We start from the raw sequence: 23,864 nt of genomic DNA on the forward strand, positions 1-23,864 counted from the left end.
TTCCACAGGATATTAACCTGGCTCCTGGATCCCACTATGCCTGAAGCCAGACTCAGTTCTGCTTACATGAGCTATAAATCCCCTTCTGCTTCAGTCTGATGGAAGAGGGCCTCTACCCCATTCTGCCCCAGCCCAGGCCCCGAGGATGACAGAGCCAGACCGGATCTTGCCGAGGATGCCTTCCTCCAGCTGCCCCACTTCCTCTGTAGGGGCTACTACCTGTCCCCAAGCCTGTTTCTCCATCTCACAAGCCATGTGGCTTTGGGCAAGTGACTTCGGCTCTGCGGGCCTGTTTTCTCATCTGGGAATAACGACATTACCCCTCAGTTGAGGTGACGGCCCAGGCCCAGGTGCAGCACCTGGCAATGCACTCATCAATGCCAGGGGGACAGGTGGCCCCTCGGGACTGGGCTTGTGTTGCCGCTCTGTCCAGTGTTCAGCAAGGGCCTGGCAGCTCGTCACGGCCCTTGGGGGCAGCCTCGTGTCCTCACATGTGGAAGTGCAGGGCCCCAGCAGGTGAGAGGCCCCCACTCCCCTGATCACGCTGCCGTGTCCCTGTCCCGGGGCAAGGGGTCCCCCCTCCAGGGCCACCAGCCGTCACTAAGCAGGAGGAGGGCTCGCCGCTATGACACATAGTCTCACACGACCTTTTGTCCCACTTTTTTTTTTTAAATTAAAACAGCAATCAGGTAACTGCCCCAGCCAATCAGGGACAGGACCCTGGACGGGCAAGTCCTTTCTTCAAAAAAATATATTTTCTTCTTTTTTTTAAAACAATACCAAAAGCAAATCCACAGCCCCCGTCGAGCCGGTCCCCAAGGAGAGTGAGTTGGATGGCTCCCCTAGCGCCTCTCTAAGCAGAGACCTTGGGCCCATCCCCCTAGACCCCAGCCTGAGCAGAGAGAGCAGGTCTTAGCCTGATGGTCCCCTAGCAGGTGACAGAAAAGTGATCGGCTCCAAACCATGCAAGAAAAACCAGCCAAACCCACAAAGCGAAAGAAAAAAATCAAGAGGATAAATTAAAAAAATAAAAGTGAAACAACACCCCTAGAGGCGGCAGGCAGGGGCGAGGTGGCCCCGGTGCCCTTAGAGCCCCGTCTGCCAGTGCTGGGGTGAAGGCCTCGGTGGCTCTGGCATCTGCCTCATGGGGGCTCCAGGGGATTCACGTGGCTCATCCCCCTACTGGGTCCCCCTACCGATGCCGGGACAGAGGTGTGGCCAGCCTGGGCCAAGTGTGCAAAGTCCATTCAGTCGAGAGATAAAAAAATATACAACTTGGGTGGCATCCAGGGCCGGGCCAAGGCAGCAGCCTGTACAAGGCACCACTGCCTTCTCTGTGAGGGGCGTCTGGCCCCTCCAAGTCCAGAGTCTCAGAGTCCTTGGAGCAGCAGGGGCAGAGGCACCGGAGGGCCCCGATGGTCTGGTTCTTTGGCACTTGGGACCAACAGCCTGTCAGGCGGGAGCAGCCCCCTGGATTCCTGCCGGGTGCCCAAGGCCAGGTTGGCAGTAGCTTATGGGTGTGGGCAAGCACTGCCGCAGCAGAGGGCTGCGCGGCGCCGCGGGGCCAGAGTGGGTCCAAGGCCCCGCCGCCTACGAGTCCTCTCCCAGGATCTCCTTCACAAAGGCAGCGATGTCGGTCTTCTTGGTTTTGTGCGAGGTGAAGAAAGGGTGTTCCTGATGGGGACAGAAGGCAGTCAGTCACCTTGGAGGGGGCGAGGTGGAGGTGCCCCCACATGCTTCTCCTGCCCAGCAAACTCCTAGTCATCCTTCCAGGACCTCTGCCCCCCAGAAGCCCTCCTCTTAGAGGCAACGTTCACAGCCTCCTCCTCAGCACCCCCGCAGCCACCCTCAACTCACTCTTCCCCGTGCATGCTAGGCCTCTGTCCCTCAGTGGGTAAATCCTTATTCACCCTTCTAGGCCCAGTTCCCCTGCAAAGCCTCCCCTGATGCCTCCAAAGAAAATGGTCCACCTGTCCCCCCCTTGCACTTTGCCTCCCTCCACAGGGCCTGGCATGGAGTGGGGAGGAGGGAGCCAGGGTACACATGAGTGAATGAGTGACGGGAGTTCCTAGGAGTTCCTAGGAGTGAATGCCCAGGCAAGCCAGAGGAGCTGCCCACTGCTGTGCACAGATGCAGCCCTCTCCCAGAGAGTCCCGCCCACACTCACCATCAGCTCCAGGTAGCTCATGCGTTCCGCAGGGTTCTTTCTCAGGCTAGGACAGAACAGGGCAGGCTGAGGGCAGGCTGAGGGCAGGCTGGGGCCAGACTGGCAGGGAAGAAGTGAGTCCAGCCCATCCAGGCCAGCCAAGCCAGTCTGGGTTCAGCCCTGCCTGGGCAGCAAGGGGACACACATGCTCCTTGGGCTCAGGGAAGAAGGGGCTGGACTGTTCTGGGGGGGGCTTCCAAGGGCAGAGTGGGATCCATGGTGCAAACTACAGAGATTTGGACCAAGTTTCTTTGCCTCTTGGGGTGTTAGCTTTCTTGTCTCTATAATGATCTAGGGAATTTGCAATGATCCCAATACCAAAATGCTAACATTAACAATCACTTACTTGGTATCCTTAATCGGGATACCCCCTACCACGGGTCTTGGGAGAAAATGACTCTGTCTGCCAGGCTCACTTGTCTCCAGTCTTTCTTATTTTCCAATAAAAGAAATAAAGGCTACGAATTTTCCTCTGAGTATCTCTTTGGCCACAACACATAGATGTTGACATGTTATATTCTCATCGTCTTCACTTCTGACTAGTTTATAATTTTATTGTTTAAATCTCTCTCATAACCCAAGAGTGCATTAGAAGAATTTACTTTTAATTTGCATGTAGCTTTTTTCTCTTCAGTTATGGATTTCCCGTTCCAGCTAATTACAGTCAGAGAACGTGGCCTATATGGCTTTGCCTTCTGCCTCTTCCTCTATTTCCTTTGTAATCTCAAACATAATTAATTTTTATAAGGATCCTGTGGGCATTCTTTAATTTGATATGAAGTTCTAAACAGCAATGAAAGCAAATTTGTTATGCATTTAAATCCTCCATATGCTTTTTGTTTTCTTTTTTTGTCTTCATGATCTGTCCATTTCTAGAGGGACTATATTAAAATCTCCCCACTAGGACCATAGTTTGTTAAATTTTCCTTGCACTCAAACTATTTCTGCCTTACTTATTTTGATGCTATGTTGTTTGGGGGTTATTTGCTAAAGGAGAAGGAGACCAAGCCCAGGGAGGAGCTGGGATCTGGCCGGGACGGGGGGGGGGGTACTGACTGGGCTTGGGGAGGCCCAGAGGTCCAGGCAGGGCTGAGACTCACCACTGTGCAGTGAAGTCCACAAACTCGGGGGAGAAGCGGTCAGCTGGGAGCTGCGGGGACGGCTCCTCCACCACCTGCTTCAGCTGCTGGAACGGGGTCCCCCAGGACTCATAAGGAAACCGCAGGATGGCCATCTCGATCTGCAGTGGAAACAGCGGCACTGGGTCAGATGCACCCACATTCTGCACGTGGAAGCAGGGCCTTCACAGATCCTGCCTGTCCTGGTCCAGCACCCAGAGCTGGACTGTGAGGCAGGTCCAGGGGCTGATAGGTGACACCATACCAAAGATGAAAGCCAAGGGGACACCAGTAGTTAGTTCTTCTGACCCAGCCAGCAGCTATGGCTCACGGAGCAAATCCAACCCTGAGTTTTGACTGGCTTAGCTATCATCAGGTTTTCAAACAATCTGAATTCAGAAGATTGTACATGAAAACCCAGGTTTCAGCTAATCTGAAGAAATCAGAGGAGCTGCCAACCTGGGGACGCTTTCCCACAGGCTGCCAGCAGCAAAGGAACTCGGATAGGCAACCAGTTTCCCTTTCCTTTGCCACAGGCCACTCCCCACTCCCTAATGTCTCAACAATGACTTAAGCGTCTGCTGCCATTTATTTGGGCTGTTGTTATTACTGAAAGGACAAACAGGAAATGAAATGACTCTCATGTGTTTGCAGAAGGAATGTTAGACTGTGAGGTCTGCCTTTGACCATGAGTTTCATCTACTGGATTGTGCAACAATCCACCAGACTCCATTAGGAAATGAAGTTTACAAGCCCCTCCTCCTCCACAGAGCCCCCACTGCCCAGCCACCAATACCTGTAAGGCCCATCTCCAACGCCTCCCCTTCCAGGAAGCCTTCCAGCTCTGACCTCATCACTGTTTCTCCCTGACTCCCTGGACACAAGGCTACCATGGCCTCAGCTCTCCTACTAGACCCGGACCTCCCTGTGCCTTGGGTGCCTCACTTGCAGTTGGCAGCAGTCATCTGTGGGAAAGACTGACAGCTCGGGACTTCCCTGGTGGTGCAGTAGTTAGGAATCCACCTGCCAATGCAGGGGACACGAATTCGAGCCCTGGTCCGGGAAGATCCCACATGCCGCAGAGCAACTAAGCCCATGCGCCACAACTACTGAGCTGATGCTCTAGAGCCCGCAAGCCACAACTACTGAGCCCATGCGCCACAACTACTGAAACACGCGCACCTACAGCCCGTGCTCTGCAACGAGAGAAGCCACCACAATGAGAAGCCCGCACACTGAAACGAAAATAGCCCCCGCTCGCCGCACCTAGAGAAAGCCCGCACAGAGCAACGAAGACCCAAGGCAGCTCACAGCAAACTCTGGGTTCCGATTTTGACCGCTGAGATGAAAACACAAAGCAGGTCCACCCAGGCCCCTTTCCCTGACAAGTGATCACCGTAATGAACAGAAGAGACCTCAGCTCAAGCAAACGCTTCTTGTTGGTGGTGACTGGCACCCAAACAGATTGCTAGTCACTGTGCTAAGAAAGCACCTTCCCGTTAGGCTAAAGGCCCCTTTCCAGCCAAGACACAAATGCATCCCACAGATGGAGGCGGTACAGTGCGGTGCGTGTGGGTGTGACCCTGGGTTTTCACAGGACAAACTCAGCCTGCATTTTTTCCTAGAGTTTCCAATGATTCCGACACACAGAAGTGAGGACCCTGCCTGGGCAGCAGAGAAGGACCACCAGAGTTTACAAGTAGGAAGACAGAGAAGTGTCCAAACCCTGGACCTCGTAATTCCTTTCCTGGTAATTTTTTCTAAGGAGCTCAAAAAAAAACCCACAAAAGTATCAACAGCCTCTGGGCACAGAGATGCACAGCACGATGTTATCTGTGAGAGTAAACGTGGAGAAGCAGTGTGAGCATCCAGCGCCAGGGCTGAGTCTCACCGTGATCGTGAGGGGGCCACATGTACAGGGAGCTCACTTAATTTGGGGTTGACTGTGATTTCTCGACAAGCGCCACGAGCGCCGGGTAAAGTCCAATGGACGAGTCATCAGAGACGTCGAGAACATGTAAAGCTGCCCCTCACCCCACGGCGGGCATAAGGCACCTGCAGATGCTCCCCTTAAGACACCGTAATTTTTGATGACACAGTCTCTCCTCAGTTTGTGAAGCCAACCAACATTTCTGTCCAAGGCTAAACTATTTCCCAGGCCCCGGAAGCTCAAGGACCTGGTACAGCCCCTCCCAAATAGCAAGGGAGCCCCAGGTGGTACCATGGTGATGCCGAGGCTCCAGACGTCGGACTTGACATTGTAGCCTTTCTGGTTCAGCTCCGGGTTGATTCTCTCAGGCTGTAAGAGGGACCAGAGCAGGGTCGCCCAGGCATCCTGAGCTGGGTCTGGCCTCCCCCACCCCAAACCGAGGGGCCAGGGCTCAGCCATCCCACCTCGCCCGGGACAAATGAGGAAGCTGAGGCCAGCGAGGGCCAGGGTCTCAAGGTGGAGGCCCTGCCTGGGGGTCCCACCTTCGGGACACTGGGGGAGGGGCGGGACCCCGCAGGCCCCACCAGCCACCTCCCTGAGGTGAGACTTATTACCCAAATGGGCACCACGGGGCCAGTCAGAAAGGGGTGGAGAGGGCCGGGCAGCAGACCCCTCTGCCCCCAACGGCAGGAAATTCGGGGTCTGGGGAGGTCTCATCCCTGATGGACACAGGACATGGCGGGGGTGGCCAAGCCTGGCTGTTTCCTCCTGGGGTGGCCCAGGAACCACTCACGGCCATGTAGGGCTTGCAGCCGGCATCCATCGTCTTGGCCACGGAATCCACCAGGTAGCCACTGATCCCAAAGTCGCACATCTTCACGTGGCCCTCCTTGTTGATGAGCACGTTGGACGGCTTCACGTCTGCCAGGGGCAGGACACGCCCTTCAGCTCCTGGTTGTGGGGCCCCCACTGCCCAGGTCAGAGCTGGTGGCCACACAGCCAGGAGCCCCGGGCTCCAGCCACAGTTAGGGGAGGAGGTCAGGGCTCTGGGGCTTTGCCCGGGACCATGTCTTTGCAGCCAACCAGCTGGGACTCTGCCGCCACTTCCCAGCACAACCTCTAGCTCTGCGGTCCACCCAGGCTCCAGGGGGTCCCATCACTGACAGCGTGGGCACTGGAAACCACCCCGTGCCCACCCAGAGGGGTCGGCAGATTTGTCCAGGAAGCGCAGGGCAGCAGCTAAAACACAGAAGAGGGGTCTGCGGGAGAACCCAGAGCCCCCGGACTCGAGGTGGACATGGAGTGTGCTGGAGGGCACAGCAGGGACCGCCCAGCGAGCACACACAGGACACACACACATCTCTGCTGCCTTCTGTGGGGACTTCTGTGTGGATACAGACGCCCAGAAAAAGGACCGAAGGTTTCGTGACAACCTGCCACTGAGTGGTCAAGGGGGCTTAGCCTAATGAACTTGGTCTGGAAAAGCAGAGCACCCAGAACACAGACGAAGAGGCAGGACGTACACTGCCCGGGTGAGTCTCAGAATCAGCGGGCCAAGCAGGAGGCTGAGAACAAGCAAAACCAACCCACTGTGGGAAAATCAGAGGAGTGTGGCCCCAGGGCGTGGGGGGCTGGGGGCATGACTGAGCAGGAAGGGCTGAGAACGTGCCGGGAGGGCGGGGAAGGCTGGAAACACCTTCACCTTGATGCGCGGGGGTTACGCAGTGTAAACAACGATCAGACTCACGCAGTGGTACACAAACCCCCTGCGTGTCTTGCAACACATAAACAACACATCAAAACAAGATGGCTCAGCCTTCCCAGGACAACGGTCCACCCCATCCGTGCTCGGAACACCAGCCAGTGGAACTGGGACTGGGCCTGGGGGCTGAGGAAAATGGCTGGGAGGAGTGGACAGTGGCCTGGACCGGGCAACAGGCTCAGCGCCTGACCCAACAGGCACGTCAGGGCCGGCTGCCTCTGGGCCTCGGCGGTGCGGGCCCAGCAGGACTGGGCAAGAGCGTGTGTGTGAGCAGCCAGGCCCCTCCCCCGGCCGGCCTGGGCACTGACCTCTGTGGATCACGGACAGCTTGCTGTGCAGGTGCTCCAGGGCCCTCACAATCTGCCATTTGGAACAGGAAGAGGGGGGAAGAGACCGGGTGGCTGTGATTCCCGGTTGCATCAACAATGACAGAGCTGTAAGACACCCCACCCAGGGCCATCCGTCGCCCTCTCCCAGGTACACACCCAACCCTTCACTACCCTAGGCCCTGCCCACATCCCAGCCTTTGCTGTGGGGTCCCAGCAACCTTGGTGCAGACGCACTGGGTTCCTGCATTGCTCTGAGTGGGCAAGGGTCTCAAGTGACATGCCCACGACCCTGCAGAGTCCCAGACTTAGGAGCCCCCAGGGTGTTGTCCCTTCCCCCTGCCAGGCTCCTGGTAGAACCCAGCCCTCTGCAGCCTCCCTGCTTCCTCTCCCTCCCTCAGCAGTCAGTGGGCCACATGCTCGGAGCCATTCCCCACAGGAATGACCCCAAAGATCCTGATTCAACGCCAGGGGGATGTTCGCACGTTCGCAGGTGCGGTCGGGAGGAAGGACCGCTGGTTCGCTGACTCCATTTCCCTTTCTGCTTTGGCTGCCGGGGCGCTCATGCCCGGGGCTGCCGCCCTGCCCTAGGGACATGCAAGCTCAGGAGGCAAGCACGGATGCGAACCCCTCCCCCGACACCATGCCTCTGTGAGCTGCCCCAGAGCGGCCCCGTCCTGGGCATGAGGAAGTTGTAAACAGTAAGTCCTTTCTCGTGGCCTAGAAGCTCAGAAAGGCCCAGAGGGCCTGGCTCTGCCAAAGCTGCGCGGCTCCAGGAGCCCCAGTCTCCTCAGCAGGGAGGCTCTGGTCCAGGGTGGCGGCAGATGGGCTTCGAGGGGCAGCCGCCCAGGTTCAGGGCCACAGCTGGGGGCCATACTGGGAGCCCGACTCTGCCCAAGACAACATCATCGGGACCCCCACCCCAGCAGGGCCTGAGCCACTTACAGATACAGCGATTTCCCCGAGAATGTCCTCTGGGATCGTCATGTCCTTGTCCAGCACCTTCCGGTAGAACTTGTCCAGGGATGTGTCCATGAGCTCCATGCAGATCCACACGTCTCCCTGCACGTGGACATCGGGAACTCAGCCATGCCCGCCCAGGACTGCCTGGGCCGGCTTCCTCCCGTGCCCACCTCCCCGGAGCCGGCCAGCGCCCCCGACACACCTACACCCCTCAGCCTTTGCGGATGCCCCAACCTCCCAGCTCCTCCCCCTTCCCCCGAGGCTTGCCCACTCTGCTGGCCCCCCCCGGCACCCCCCCCCCCCGGCTGCTGTCACCTCTGCGCTCCCCCATCTGACCCCTAATTCCACGGCAGGCTCCAGAGAGAAGTGACTGTGTCCCTCCAGTGGGGGCTTCTGGGACCTGCCTGTGCCAGCTCAGCTCCATGCCCCGGCCCTGCAGACCCCTCCTGCCTCAGCCCCATACCCGCCCCCCCGCCGCCCCATAGCTCGTCCCAGCTCTGAGCCTGGCAGACGGGCCCTTCCTCCGCCAGCCCCCCACCGCCCGCCCCTACCCGAGACAGCCTTGTGAGAAGGCTGGGTGCAGCACCCCCTGGGGCACCCCCAAGCCCCTGGGCCCCCTGCCAGCTCTGACCCAGCCTGCGGTGAGGCTGGCGTGTCTCCCCTACCACGGCCTGGGCCTGGCTGAGCCCCAGCCCCCAGGCCCGCCCCCCGAGGGCCCACCTCTCTGAAGAGGGCCCCGTAGAATGTGACGGTGTAGAAGCAGTCGACCGTGCGCATGTTCACGTCCAAATCCATGAGCAGGCGCTTCTGCTCCTGCGAGTTCACGGTGGCACGGATGCGCTGCGGGGCAAGGGCTGCGGTCAGGGGCTGGGAGGCAGGCGCGCGGCCCCCGGTGCCCCCGGCCCTGACAGCCCCAGGCTGGGGGCCCTGCTCACCTTCACGGCCATGATGGTGCCGCTCTGGGCGTGCCGCACCTTCTCCACTACCCCGTAGGCGCCTCGGCCCAGCTCCGAGATGGTCACCAGGTCATCTGCCTCCACCTCAAAGTTCTTGGGGGACACAAAAGAGAGAGGGTTCACGGGGGCCAAGTCAGGCACCAGTGGAGACACTGGGGCAGCAGAAAGAGAGGACCGCCGGCCAGTCAGACCTGTGCTCAAATCTTGCCCCAACCACTTCCGCTGTGTGCCCTGGGGCAACTCACTTAAACTCTCCGAGCCTCCCCTCACCTTCTATAGAACAGGCACAGCACCTCCTTCCAAGGGCTGCTGCGAGGTGTCAGCAGGCCGGCCTGGGAAGTGCTCCCAGCGGCGTGGGGCCCTTGAGAGATGCTCCTCCCCTCTCGCCCCGCCCCACTCAGGTGGACAGACTGAACCACTCGTTCGGCACCTACTGCACGCAAGTCCCTGTTTCAGGCACCGGGGACACGGAGAGGACAACAGAAGGGCCTCACCTCACAGGGAGCAGCCATAAAAGGGAGTGAGCAGGGGACGAACGGGACACCCTCAGCGTGTCCTGTGGTCCACACACGGTCCCCAAGCCGGGCCTCCCAAGCCATCAGGAAGTGCGAGTGAAACGCAGGTCCCCGGGCACCAGCCCCGAGGGCAGGGCCAGGGAACTGCGCGCTCAGCACCACTCCTCTGAGGTCGGGGCGCTCCACGCCGGCTCCGGCTCACCAGGGCCCCAGGAGGCAGCCACCACCTCTGCCCCAGACGGGCCACTGGTCAGCAGCGGGGAGCCAGCGCTCCGCCCCAGCCCAGCTCTGTCCACCACCCGCAGCCACCTCCCAGGGCCCGACGACACCTACCCTGTCCCCGATGGTGATGAAGGCCCGGGAGTCCAGGTTCCGGGGGGGCCTGCAGGGAGGAGCGGGGCCGTGAGCCCGGGGAGCCACGCCCTCCTGAGCGGGCAGCCCAGCCTGGTGCACATCCTGCCCGGGAGCCCCCACCCCCAGCCACGGGGCGTCTGCGGGGCAGCATGCGGTACAGCACGCGGACGCGGCCAGGGCCTCGCCTTCCGTCCTCAACGGGAGAGCAGGGCCCTGAGCGGACGTGCGAGGCCCGTGGCCCCCGCAGCTGCCCAGAGGAGGTGCTGCCCAGGCAGGGGCCCGGCTCTCACGGTGGCCCCTTCAGGAGGCTGTTGGGCGGCGCCGGGGGAAACCCGAGGCCAACTCACGTGGGGCTGGGCGCCGGCGGCTTGGACACGCAGGAGATTCGTAAATCCTTCTTCCTCCTGGACTTTCCTAAATGGGAGGGAGAGAAGGGAGCGTCCGCTCAGCCACTGCTCAGTCAACGTCTCCCGGGACAGGCAGGAGCCCCAGGGTCCCGGCACAGACATAGACGCCGAGGGTCAGCGTGGTCGGCGCCGTGACGGGGCCCCGGGGCCTCCGGGAGCCCAGAGGACGTGCCCAGCCTGGGTTGGAGGGCCTGAGCCCTGCCAGTCCTCCTGGAACAGTCACCCCACAGCCACCTGAGAAGAGACGGCGCCTCTGAGGAAGACGTACCGTCACAGACTGGCCCCCACGGCCCCCATCAGGCCCCCGCGCTCCCACCCACACAGAGTCCTATGTGTCCCAGGTTTCCCGAAGGCCTGAATTGTGTCCTAACCCCTGAAAGCTGAAGTCCTAACCCCAAGTACCTCCAAGCATGACCCTCTTTGGAGAGTTACAGAAGATGATCAGGTTAAAATGAGGTCTTTAAGGTGAGGCCCTAATCCAACATAACAGGTGCCCTTTTGAAAAGGGGAAATTTGGACACAGAGACAGACACGCGTCAGAGAAGACGTCCGTCTGCAGTCCCGGGGGCGAGACTGGGGAGGCTCCTCCCGTCACGGCCGCAGCAGGACCAGCCCTGCGACACCTAGGTGGGCTCCGGCCTCCAGACGGGGGACAGGAGGTCGCGGTGTTGATGCCGCGCAGCGTGTGGGGCTTTGTCCAGCAGCCTGGGAAGGTAGCAGGGCCTCTACCCACCCCACCCCCCTGCAGTGCTAACCTCGGTGGGGGGGCACCCACCAAGCCGGAGCCCCGGCTCTGCCGCCCACCCCGCCTCTGAGCCTCGACGTCCCCACCTGTCGTGCTGGAGCGCAGATGCAGGCTGGGGGCCCTGCCGGCAGGCATCACATGCAACCCGGCCTGGGGTGTCCACAGCCAGGCCCGTGGGCCGGGACCCTGTGTGCAGGCGCCCCGCCCCTCTCAGCCTCAGCTTCCCCAGAAGGGGCCCCAGCTGGACAAAGTATGAGGACAAATACCACCTTCCAGGGCACCGGCTCAGCTTGGAAAACGGGGCCAGGGCCAAGGGCAGGAAGGTGAGTCAGGAAAGGACCGCATGTGCACCCGGGTCTGCTGGTTCCACAGCCAGGGCTGGCCAGGGCAGGGCACGACGTCCCCTGTGGAGTGAGGGCGCTGGACTGGCCGAGCTCCCACTGCCGCCAAGCCTGCCTGTGCTCAGGGCCAGCTCCCCAGCCCTCCACACAGCCCTCCCCGTGGACAGGCGGCGAGGCTGAGGTGCCTGTACCCACAGCTACCCCTGATGCTGTCGGCATCCCCGCCCAGGCTCACGCCGGTCTGGGAGCAGGGGAGGTTCCTGGGGGTCCACCTTCCTGGGGAAGCGGGAAGTAAGCCCAGCAGGCCTGCAGGGGCCAAAGCAGGGCATATCCAGGCCTGGAGGACGGACCCATGGTCTCATCTCACCCTGGCCCACTGCCCCGGGCACACTGCAGTGCCCCTGGGCCTCAGTATCCCCATCTGTGAGGAGCCCCACCCCCAGCTCTAGCCAACAGGGTGGGAGGTGAGAGGGGCCTGGCGGGGTCCACGTCCCAGGGGAGGAAGACCACCCAAGGTGCGGGCAGGGCCAGCTCTGGCTGGGCCCACTCACCCTGGAGGCCGGAGCCTGTGCACATTCTCACCACACGGCCCCAGGAAGCCCGCTCCCACCCCCCAGGGTGCGGGGTGGGCCTGAGTCGCAAGGCAACGCCTCCCTCACCCCTCACCGCCAGGGGCTGACAAGAAGTGTCGCCTCTCCAGGACTCCCTGGCCAGCTAAGGGTGCGGCCCGGTGCCCGGCACATGGTCGGTGCTAGAGAAGAATCGGCGTCGAGAGCACTGGGCAGACCTGGGACTCGACCAGGACTTCCCGAAACCACCCAGAGCAGAAACGGCGCCCACGTGCCTCTCCTGCAGGCACGTCCTTCCGCCTCCCACCCAAGGCCCCGTGCCTGGTGCCGCAGGCGCGCACAGGGCACCAGGAGACCCTGTGCGCGCCCTCCCGAAGTTACCTCTGACCCGGGTCTGGACCAAGCCTCCGGCACACCCTGCTGTACAGCCTCAGCGCCTCACCTGCGGCCCAGACAGGCCCACGCGCTCCCGCCAGCGGCAGGGCTGGGGCCGCCACCACCGTCCGCGACGGGAAGACGAGGCCCGCGCCCAGCTGCCCTGAGGGCTGGGTGAACCACCAGGAAAAGTCCGGTGGGGCTGGGCCCCAGCATCTACCCCTGGCGGGTGACGCAGGCAGACACTTGCAGCCTCTCCATAGAAACGCCCCCAGGGGCCCCCAGATGCCAGGCTTGAGGTGCATCCGTCTGTGCCCTGGCGGCCGGCAGGAGAGCCTCAATCCTGGCCAAAGGCCCTGACCCAGGCGGCCCCGGGCCTGCGGCCGAGTCAGTGCTCTGATGGCACAGCCCACAGCCCCAGAGCTGGGGCCCCTGCTCACTCCACACCAGGCTCAGCTCTCGCGCAACCCTGCTGCCACAAGCATGGGCTCTCTCTGCCACAAGTTCAAATCCCACCTTTGCCCCTTACAGGCTGGGCGATCTTGGGCAAGTGCCCACACCTCTCTGAGCCTCAGTATCTTCATCCATACAATGGGGACAAAACCAGCACCTCCTGGGAATTCCCTGCTGGCACAGTGGTTAAGACCCCACGCTCCCAATGCAGGGGGCCCGGGTTCAATCCCTGGTCAGGGAACTAGATCCCACATTCATGCCACAACTAAGAGTTCGCATGCCACAACTAAGCAGCCTGCGTGCCACAACTAAGGAGCCCGCCTGCCGCAAGTAAGACCCAGCACAACCAAATTAAAAAAAAACACACACACAAAAACCAGCACCTCCCTGTAGAGTTATCAGACAAGGCACTTAGAACAGCGCTCAGCCTGCATCGAGCTACTTCACCACCTCTGAACCCCCAGGGGCCTGTCCAGGACCTGACCGGCGCCACTGCCTGCCCCCAGCACGGGGCTGTGCCAGCTGCCCAATCGTGACCTTGTGTGTGGAGAGATTTCATCCCATTTTACAGACGAGGCAAGGTGGCTGGTTGTCAGGGGCCAGGGTGGGGGGCCTCCCTCCAAAGCCCTTTCGCCCATGAAGCAGCAACCTGCCACTCACACACGGGCCCTTCCCACCTCCTCCAGACGCCCCGACGACCCTGGAGGAGGAGCTCTTAGCCTCATTTTACTTGGGGAAACCGAGGCTCGGAGGTGGAGTCACTGCACATTAGTCAAGGGTCTGGCCAGGAGTCACACCTGGAGACCCCAACAGGCCAGGCCAGCGGCTCACAGTGCCCCTCCTGCAGGGAGGAAGGGACAGGCCTGTCACGCCCCCCCCCCAAGGGAAGCCAGCACATTCCACACGCCAAGAGGAAAACAGAAAAGCCGGGGCTTCAGTTCCTGAGGCCACTTCTGTGCTGCCCCAGATCAGACTAAGTCACCACCAGGCCCCAAGGTGGCGCAGGGGTCCACGGCGTGTGGAGGCCACAGGCCAGGCCAAAGGAAGCCCAGCTCTGCAGCCCGGCTGGAGCCCAGCACAGCGCCCTCCTGCCCGCACCTCTACTTCTCACTTGCTCGGAGGTGCACCTGCCGCCCTAAAAGGCAAGGCCGAGGGTCTGGCACACAGTAGGCGGCCCTCTAATGGCCCACAGGTGGACACCACAGTTATCATCAGGACCTCTGCAGAGGTGAAAAAATCCGTGCTAAGTAGTGAGAAATGTGAGTGGCTTTTATTCTTGACTTGATGCTATTTTGTAACCAGAAAATAAAACATTTTAAGTTAAAAGGTAACAGTCCACGTGGGGGTGTCCGGGGCTCACAGCCGCAGGCCCTCCTGCGCCTTCTCTGCTCTCAGCCCCCTTTCCACCTTTCTTGGGCTCAGCCTGCACACCCACGGCCCGCCCTGGGCTTTGGGAACGTCCCCCTGACAAGCTTCAGTCTCCCTGCCTGTGGCTGCAGTGTTGGTGGCGGGGAGGGGAAGAGGGCGAGGCCCTGCCTGTCAGGGTTCCCAGGCCTACGTCTAGAGTGACACAACTGGGTCTGCGGGGCGGCCAGAAACAGGACACCGGCCCCTCTCACCGTCTGCTCCGGGCCAGGGCTGCCCAGGTGCAGGCCACTGGGGCGACTGTCACCATGACAAACAGACTTTGTGGGCTGCCACCAGCAAAGCACAACGAGCCCGCCAGCTCCCGGTGCAGGAGGGCACAGTACCGGGTGCCTGTGTCCTCGTCCGCTCCGGCCTTCCAGGGGAGCCACAGGAGGCAACGAGGACTCCAGCCATGACCTGAATGAGCCACCGCTGTTCCCAGCTCAGGGCCTTTCCTGGTTCTGTTCCCTCTGCCCAGAATGCTCTCCCCTGCGACTCTGTCCCAGCTGATGCGTGAGCCTCAGCTTCTGCCTGTTCAGAGAGGCCCTCCTGGTCGTGCAGCGAAGCGCCCTTGTTAACTGGCTCTCCCGTGTCCAGCCGGCTCCACACAAGTCACAGCCCTGTAGTTACCTTTCAGAGGCAGCACTGACTCTGGAGCCAGGCGGCCTGGGCTCGAACCGCAAAGCTGCCACTTCCTACCTGGGTGCCCTCAGGCAAACGACTTCACCTCTCTGGGCCTCAACTGTGACGTGGGGACAACGGACCGACCTCGCACGGGTATCAGCACATCCCGCGCGGTCCAGTCCCCTGCCTTAGTGGTCCTGGCGCGAGGAAGATTAGACTGAGCCACCCGGAAACGCGTGGGACCCAAGCTAACACGGGGCCCGCAGCCCAGACGGCCGCTCTGTCAACACCCTCAGCAGCCCCGGAAGCGTCTTCACAGGTCTGCTGCACCAAGAGGGTCGGAGAGGAGGCACCAGGCGAGGTCACAGTGAGCCTCTGGTGGGGAGCAGACCCTGAGCGGGGCCTGGGGAGATTCCAACAACCCGGCCGTGCCCGGCTCTCAGGCTGCGGCCGCGGCGGGGGGCAGGGCAGACAGCCCCGCACCATGGGCCCTGCCGGGCCTCGCTCACACGGGAGCCCCACACCCCGCCACGTTCTGTCTCATCCGTGGCCTCCCCGACGAAAGCAACACCGGCTCCCACTTTGTTATTCCCGCCTCCTACTTTTGGATATTTGGGGTGCCTCTCGTGCTTTCCAATCCTGCTGGAGACGTCCTGGGTCCCCCGGGTCCGTGCCCATCAGGTAAGGAAGCGCGTGCCACCACGGAGGTGTCAGAGGCCAGATGTCCAAGGACGCCCCCGCCCCCGCCTGGTCCTGCCCCCAGCTGGCCACCTCTATCCTGTGGGAGTCCCACAGAGAGAGATCAACCAGGCCAACCCGCTCCCACTGCTCAGGTGGGCAAACTGAGGCCCCGAGAGGGGGAGGCTTTCAGGGGGGCAGCAGATTGACCTGCACAGTTAATGTCTATCACCAAGCTAAGCCAAGGCCCACCCCCACCCCCTGATATCGTGATCCCCCCGTTACCGCTCTGCGGGGGGAGAGGCAGGCACAGCAGGGACGTCCCCTCATGTTCACACCGGCTCCCCAGCTCTGCAGTGGCCTTTCCCCAAGGTCCCGCAGAGGGGAGGGCTCTCCGTTTCCTGGGAGCCTCCACGGGCCAGGCCCGCACCCGCCACAGTGCCCTTAGCACCGAGCCCACAGGGGAGTGACAGGCTGGGCGGGGGGCCGCTCAACCCAGCAGCCCTGCCCTGTGCCCCCACAGCGGCACAGTGGGCCCCGGGCCAGGCCCTGGCCTCAGAGGCCTTCGGCATCCCTCGTCCCCCCCACCTCCAGGGCCCTTCTCATCTGCAGAGCCCGTGGGGAGGGTCCCGAGCCCACGCAGCTCACAGCATCCGTCCCTTCAGCAGTGAGCAGACAGGGCCCTGCCCTCCCAGGATCACGCTCTAACCACAGCCACATGGCAAAGCCTGAAGACATTCTGCCGTCACAACTTGGGATGCCACTGGTATCTGGTGGGTAGAGGCCAGAGGTGCTGCCCCACAAGCCAGAACGATCCGGCCCTAGACGCCCGGGGCTGGGAAGAGACAGGGCCACAGACAGAGCCAACTAACAAAGTCCGGGTGCACACCGTTTACGCCGATTTCCACAGTGCTAAGCGCTCTGAAGAAAAGGGAAGCAGGGGACCCTGCGGAGGTGAGATCTGAGCTGAGGCTGACAGGGAAGAGGAGGCAGCCTGGAGAGCTCTGCAGCGGGGGAATCCAGACAGGGAGCTCGGGCTGGAAGTGGTCTGCTATCCGGTCTGCGCAGGGCAACTCGGGACGGGACGAGCTGGGCTGGAGTGAGAGGGGATGAGGTGGGCCAGAGGCCCAGACCCAGGTGCGCAGAAGAAACATTCCCCAGCCCCCGCGCCGAGCGGTCTCGGGCGGCCTCCCATCCAGGCCTCAGCAGCCGCTGGCCGCCAACACCGAGGAAGCAGCGACTTGCGGAGGCACAGCAATGCCCCTCGGCCCCCTGTTTACTTCCCGGTGGCACCCAAACACCTCCGCGGGCATCCGAGGCCCTTCACTTGTCCCTTCGTGCCCACTGGCTCGTGCAAACCTTAAGACAAACCCTCAAAGCTGCACAGTGACGCAGACGAGGCAACTCATGGCTGTGGTATAGCTGCGCAGTGCAAGCACTGCACCGCTTGGGCTGAGTGTCCACTTGAAGCAACAGGAGTAACAGCTGCAGGCACTCAGACACGCTAACCCTGAGGCCCCACACTTAGTGCTGCCACGTGTTAACACGCCGAATCCTCCACGCAGGTCCCGGCATCACCCCCGCAGTGCAGCGCCTCATCGCCAGCCAGCTCTAGCCGCTCCCCCAACACCGCTACACACCAATGCTGGTCCCACGGACCATGGCGTGGACACCGGCCCAGGGTTCCTGCAGGCCAGTGAGCTTAACAACACCACACGTACATTAGGGCTTGATTTAAAACAATAATACAGGGCTTCCCTGGTGGCGCAGTGGTTGAGAGTCTGCCTGCCGATGCAGGGGACGCGGGTTCGTGCCCCGGTCCGGGAAGATCCCACGTGCCACGGAGCGGCTGGGCCCGTGACCCACGGCCGCTGAGCCTGTGCGTCCGGAGCCTGTGCTCCGCAGCGGGAGAAGCCACACCAGTGAGAGGCCCGCGTACCGCAAAAAAAAAAGAAAACAATAATATAGAAATGACGAGCACACACATGAGGACAGTTGTCAGGGAGAGGCAACGCTGAAGGGCTGCAGGCGCACGGTATGGTGAGATTTCTTTAGCTGGGTGTTGGGTATACAGAATTCACTTTTCTTTATTCTTTAAAACGTAGAGGTACATTCCATATATCCTTCCGGTGTCTGCCCTGACAGGGCAGAAGGGCCAGTGCAGAGCGGCCCAGGGCGAGCATCGGGGGAGAGAGGCGACTGGACACGCCTCCCAGAGAAGCCAGGGCAGCCCCTGGATGCCAGCTCAGCCTGCAAGGACACCCCAGAGAGGACCTCAGGACAGGGGGAGGGTGACAGGGACCTGTGCCCAGGACTGGGGGGAGGGGGCAGGGGGAAGCCCTGTCAGGGTGAGCCTGGTGACCCCCTCTGGGGTGGAACATGGGCCCAAGCGTGGTGTCTGAGCTGCAGAGGGGCTGCCTCCCAGCCCTGCCTGCTCTTCACGCCCTTTACACGAAGCTTCGGGGGGTTTCCACGGCCACTGCTGGGGAAGCAGGCCTGACCACAGGGGCCACACCGAGAGGCCCGGCCAGTCCCGGGAGGGCGATGAGCTCCAGCGTGGGAAGCTGAGCTCAGGGAGGCCCGCCCCGTCGCCGCACCCAGCTGGGACAGGGCCCTGCGTGGCGTTCTTCTTCTGGGACCCAGCAGTGTCCCCTCCCAAGACGCTGACGACGCTCCCCACAGCGGCCTAGGCCCCACCCAGCTGCTCCCCACTCAGCTCAGCCCTGCCGCCCACCGACACGGAGGCCTTGGAGCTGGACCCTCGGAACCACTTCCCCCGCGGCCTCCTTCCGCTCCGCAGTTAGGGCGCTCTCCACCTACCCCTGCACTCCTGCAGCAGGTGCCCTGCCTGGCCCTGACGGAGCTCCACCCACTGAGGGGCTGGCCTAGGAGGCTCCCACCTCCCAACTCTCGGCCCGCACGCCCCCATGCTGCAGGGGCCGCCGATGTGCGGCCGAGGCAGGCCCGCCGTCCTCTCCGTTCCCCGCAAGCCCTCCCCAGAAAGGCCCAAGGGGCAATGAGGCTCCCAGCTCCAGCCCGGAGAGCAGTGGGGAAAGAACCTGGTATATTCTAGCTGCCATTACAGGGCCCTGCAGCCAGAGTCGTGTCACAGAGCTTCAAGTCCATCACCAGAGGTCCCCATGCTGGTCATTCATCCAGCAACGAACAACTGAACCACCATAACAATGAGAAAATAACAACAGATGACATTTGTTTGACAAACACCATCTCCCACCTTTACCACCACCCCGTGGGGGGCTGTTTTCTCCCACTTTACAGAAGAGGAGACTGAGGGTCAGAGAGGGCACGTGAGGAAGCTGGGAAGCAGTGGAGCAACTGAGAATTCGAACCCCCGAGCCCAGGCTCTGCCCTACTTCCTGTCTCGCTGAGGTTCTCTGTGGGCAGAGGGCAGTCTCGCTGTTCCCAGGACCCGACACTTAGCAAGAGTGGAATGAGGCTGTCTACACCTGTCCTCGCGGCTGCCGGCAAGACGGCACGCAGGGTTCCCACTCCCATTTTGCAGGTGAAGAAACCGAGGCCTCACATCCGAGAGCCGGGCGGTGCCAGGGAACTGAAAGCATTTACAGCAGGCAGCGGACGTCCAATGTCACAGCGAAGGGGCTGAGCTGGCATCTGACGGCAGAGTCTTCACCTCTGCACAGCCCTGTCTCCCAAGAGCCCAGGGGACCCCGCACCACCTCTGCTCCTCGGCCACCCGCGGCCCCCGGGAGCACATCGGAGCCGGAGGAGGCCCTGGGCCAAGGGCGGGAAACGGCCGCTGCTCCCTGGACAGAGGAAGCAGGGCCCTTGCCTAACAGAGGAAGTTCCGGGGGGGTGGGCGCAGGGCCAGGAGGGGGCTCCCGGCTCTATCCCAGGTCCAGGAGGGGGGCCACCTCCGTGCCCAGCTCCGGGCCACAGGCTGCCCGAGAGGTGGGGACTCCCAGCCCCCTCCCACCCACCAGCGGCCAGGCACTGGCCCTTTAAGCTGCAGCCAGCCGGCTGGCGTGCCCCACGGGTGAGTCAGCGCCCAGTGCCCGCTGACTCACGCCGGAAGCCTTCCGATGCCCCGGCCCTCTCCCCACACAAGCGACTGAGAACTTTGCTCCCTTCAGGCCCTGAGCCACAGGTTGGTGGATAGTTTCCTGTGCGTCACGCCAGGGGTGGGGGAAGTCCCCAAGTGCCACCTTCCAATCTTTCCGAGAGCCGGGACAGGACAGGACAGGTCAGGGGAGGGCAGCTGCACAGCAGGAAGGGCCGGGACGCGGTGCTCCTGCAGCCTCAGTGTCACCGTCAGGCATCCGGGAGCCACTTGAGGATCAACCAGGAAGTGCCCACGGGGGCAGCACTCACAGTGCAGTGGGGGCACCCCAAGGACAAACGTGGCCAGAGGCAGCAGACCCAGACTGTGCCGACCAAACGTGCCCCTGCCCTCCGGCCGCGGCTGCCCTCGGCCTCTGATCCCAGGCAGAGATGGCATGTGGGCGAGGAAGTGGGGAAAACAGCAGGGCTGTAGGGCCTGGGGCCTCGCGCACTCCCGGAAAACTCCCAAGGGCTGTGGCACGGAGGACGGGGCAGGGCACCCCTGCAGGGCAGGAAGCTTAGAGGTAAAGCTCCCTAAGGTCAAGCACCAACCACATCCTGCTTGGTCCAAATTCCTCGAGAAGGTGGCGAGAAGGACAAACTGTGGCCTGTGCCCAGGACACGGAGGGCTGGGTCAAGCCACTCCTCCCATCTGACCTCAGTTTTGTCACCTGACAAATGGGTCGGACCGCAGAGAGCATGAAATGTGCCAGCTATAAAGGGCTCCGCACACAGGAGACATCACCTCTGCTCAGTCCGTCCTCCAGGTCAGGCATGGGCTAGAGGAGATGCCTCAGAACAGAGGTGTGACGGGGGAGAGGGAGCATCCCACCAGCTCAGCCCAAGCACCCATCACAGAAATGGGACACAGAGGAGCACTGAGCCCTAGAACAGCAGCTCCATCTGTCACAGCTGTGTGACCTCAAGCAAGGCAATGAGCCTCAGCTTCCTCGTCTGCGAATGGGGCTGTGAGCAATAAATGGGCTAGCGCACGGCACACGGAAAAACCTTGGTAAGTGGGAGCTCTTGGGATTTTTGGCAAGAGGTCATTATGGCTTCCCCACCACATGCTGCCACAGACCCCAAAGAGGATGACAGCGTCCCCACCCGATATCATCTGTTACCTGGACCCACAGACTGGAAATGCATCCCGGTCCTCTCTCTGCAGAGAGGCTCAGAGAAGGCAATGCTGGGACTCAGGTCACACAGCATTTGAGTGTTTCCCCAAAGTGCTTTATTCCTTCACACCCATGACCCTTCTCCCTTCCCAACCCTGCAACTTTAATTTTTATTTTGATGAGGCATTCCCTGCCTGGAAGAGCTGAAGGGCCTTCAAAAACAAACACTGCTTCCAAGCTCTTCTTTCCACCCATGAAAACACTGTGGCCCAGAGAGGTTGATGGACCTGCCCGAGGTCTCACAGCACTGGCCAGGCCAGGCCTACACCTGGATCTGGGGAAAAGAAGTGTCTGATTTCCCGGTTCCCAAGCTCCATGAGGTCTGCGCAGTCCAAGTCCCTCCCCAGCTGTCTTCCCCCTCGAGTGCCTCCTGGGTTACTCACAGTGGTTGGGCAACGGTCAGGGATCCGGCCTCCCACTTATGTAAGACGTAATTACCCTGCCCACCAGGCTGGCTGGGCTCTGGCCCCAGCCACAGCAGCCGCCAGGAGCAGGGGCAGCGAAGGACCCACACCCTCCCCGGGACCCCACAAGCCCTCCAGCTGCCTGGGCTCCCCCAACCGCAGAGAAAAAGAGGCAGAGACAACCCCTGATTAGGGGCCCCCTAAGTGCCAGCTGCTACCTTTCTCCCCCTCACTCTGCAGCTACAGCCCAACAGAGGCAAGGCCTGGATCCCACATGGCTGAGGCCTTTCCAGCAAGAAGAATGGTAACAGTAATAAAACGCAGCAAGTACCCCTTCCCCAGCAGCTCTGAGCTCTTCATCTCAGCACCCACACTTGCCTAGAGCGCTTTAGTATTCACTGTCTCACATCCTACGCCAGGAGTCCACGGAAGGTAGGTGTGATAAAGGAACCGAGGCCCAGAGACAGCAAGTTAGGGAGCCGCGGGCAGCCCATTCATTACGGCTGCGTCCGGTTTGGAACTCTCTCACACAGCCCAGCCCGCTGAGACTCCGACATGCCAAAAACATCCTTTCCTCTTCCTGCCAAAAAAAATCCCCCTTTCGCCCTCCAAGTCTCATCCTCCCCCTCTGCATGACAAAGCCTGCTGCCGCAGCCGCCACCTCACAGACATTTCCAGGAAGGCCGGCTGCCTGGAGAAAACAAGAGCAAGCCCATCGCACGGCCAGCACCCACCGGGCAGCCAGCCCAGGACCCACAGGCAGCGTCAGAGGTGAGCACCGCCCCCCCGCCCGCCCCCGTGCACAGAGAAGCTTGCAAGTCCAGATGAGGGAGCCGATGGAGAGGCCATGCAGTAGGGTGGGGTGGGAGGCCAAGAGAGGCTCCCCGGAAGACAGGGCTGCAGACAGAGCTGCAGGACGGGGTGCAGGCCGCCAGGGATGGGGCAATGTGTGACCTAGGAGGGTGGAGAGCCTTGGGGGAGAGGACGGGGAGCTCTGAGCTGGACCGTGGCCAGGGCAGCCACACGGGAGGGGGCGTTTACAGAGAGATCCGCAGCAGGGGAGCACCACTGGGGGCCCAGACTGGATACAGCCCTGGGACCCGGGAGTGGAAGGGGGCTGGGTGCAAGATCAGAGTGAATCCCACCTGGGTCCAGCTGAGAGACCCAGACTGGGAGAGCTCCTGTCCAAGGTGCAGTTAAGGCCCAAAGTGGGAGGTCCAAGCAAGGTTCCTGACCTGGAACGGGGTGATCAGAACGAGACCCTCTCCCGACTTCGGGCCTGGGTGCAGCCCCAAGGCCTAAACTGGGGTCCGGCTGGGCCCGGGACCTAAGGGAGGCGTTCCGGGCAGGGGAGCTGCCCGGGTGCGGGCCGGGGGACCGCGCAGAGGTCGGGTCCGCAGCCCGGGCGTTCCTACCTTTGGATGCGGGCACACCGGCGGGCTGGCTCGCGGCAGGAGATTCCATGGTGCAGGCGGGTCGGGGCGGCGACGGGACTAGTCCAGGGGGCGGCGAGCTCGGCCCGGGCGGAGCACGCTCATGGCTGCGGGCGGGCGGCCCGGGCGGCTAGCAGGGCGTCGGCCGGTACGCGTCCGCGGCGGGCGGCGGCGGGGCCAGACTGGGCAGCGCGGCGGGGGCTCCGGCCGGACGGCGCCGACGCAGGCCCCGCCCCGCGCACCCATTGGCCCGCCGGTCTCCGTGCCCGGCCCCTGCCTATCAATCGCCGGCCGGGGCCTGCCCGTCAAGCTCAAGCCTCGCCCTCCATTGGCCCGGGGTACGGCTCCTCCCACCGCCTGTCAAGCCCGCCCACCACCGGGAAACCCGTCAGGCCCCGCCCCCCAGGCCCCGGCGGGTCCCTCCCGCTGCCTGTCCGGACGCAAGCCCCGCCCACTCCCGGGCCCCGCCTCACGCGCGCTGGCTCCTGTGCGCAGAAACCCTGGGTACCCCCGGCCCGCCCAGCTGCGGCCCCGGGGAGCGGGAAGGCGGGTGCTGCGGGGGTCAAAGTGCACCCCCCGGGTGGGGCCAGGGTCAGATCCCGCTTCGACTACTTCCTAGCGGGGCTGACCTGGGCAACTCAGGTCACCCCGGAGCTTGTTTTCGCGTCCGCGCCTCCGGTCGCAGCTGGTGGAAAGGGACCTGGGCTACCGCGGACACTCAGGAGGTGTTTGTTGACTATTCAGTCCGGACGGGCCAGCCCTCCCTTCTGCTCCCGCGTGGAGCCTTGGAGGATTTCGGGAGCCACTGACCAATCTGGCAGTGGGACCAGGTCACTAGGATGGACAGCCTGGCAAAGGTCATGGGGTCAGTCCCTCGCTTCACGCGGGCGTGAGTGTGTGACCTGCCAGGAGCCTCACACGAGGGAAGCAGATTCCACCAACTTCTTGTAAGGTGCCCTCCCGCTTGTAAGATGGGGTGACAGCAGGGCCTACCCACACAGTGATAGGGAGGGCCAGATGAGATGAGGGGAGGCCTGCTA

At 62.1% G+C, this 23,864-nt stretch overlaps 1 protein-coding gene across 1 annotated transcript; it reads right to left on the reverse strand.

Annotated features, from left to right (window-relative positions):
• Window positions 1-659: 659 nt before the first annotated feature.
• MAP2K3 (mitogen-activated protein kinase kinase 3) lies at window positions 660-23,008 on the reverse strand. Its single transcript, XM_029212252.1, has 12 exons — window positions 22,807-23,008; window positions 10,478-10,544; window positions 10,110-10,158; window positions 9,241-9,354; window positions 9,026-9,145; window positions 8,288-8,404; window positions 7,325-7,376; window positions 6,048-6,175; window positions 5,546-5,623; window positions 3,307-3,446; window positions 2,168-2,213; window positions 660-1,674 (listed from the first exon to the last, which is right to left on the reverse strand). The coding sequence occupies exons 1-12, from the start codon at window positions 22,853-22,855 to the stop codon at window positions 1,591-1,593; spliced, it is 1,044 nt and encodes a 347-aa protein (XP_029068085.1). The 5' UTR covers window positions 22,856-23,008; the 3' UTR covers window positions 660-1,590.
• Window positions 23,009-23,864: the final 856 nt, after the last annotated feature.

The sequence above is a fragment of the Monodon monoceros genome, unplaced genomic scaffold (genome assembly GCF_005190385.1).
Source record: "Monodon monoceros isolate NGI ecotype Baffin Bay Population unplaced genomic scaffold, NGI_Narwhal_1 Super_Scaffold_9, whole genome shotgun sequence".
Taxonomy (NCBI): Eukaryota; Metazoa; Chordata; class Mammalia; order Artiodactyla; family Monodontidae; genus Monodon; species Monodon monoceros.

Bases quoted from the DNA above. Each gene is read 5' to 3' on its own strand.
- MAP2K3 (XM_029212252.1), bottom strand. From the start codon at position 22,855: ATGGAATCTCCTGCCGCGAGCCAGCCCGCCGGTGTGCCCGCATCCAAA. The intron at 9,355-10,109 runs GTAGGTGTCGTC...GTGTCCCCCAAG, and splicing joins TCATCACCATCGGGGACAGG to AACTTTGAGGTGGAGGCAGA. The intron at 9,146-9,240 runs GTGAGCAGGGCC...CTTGCCCCGCAG, and splicing joins GCACCATCATGGCCGTGAAG to CGCATCCGTGCCACCGTGAA.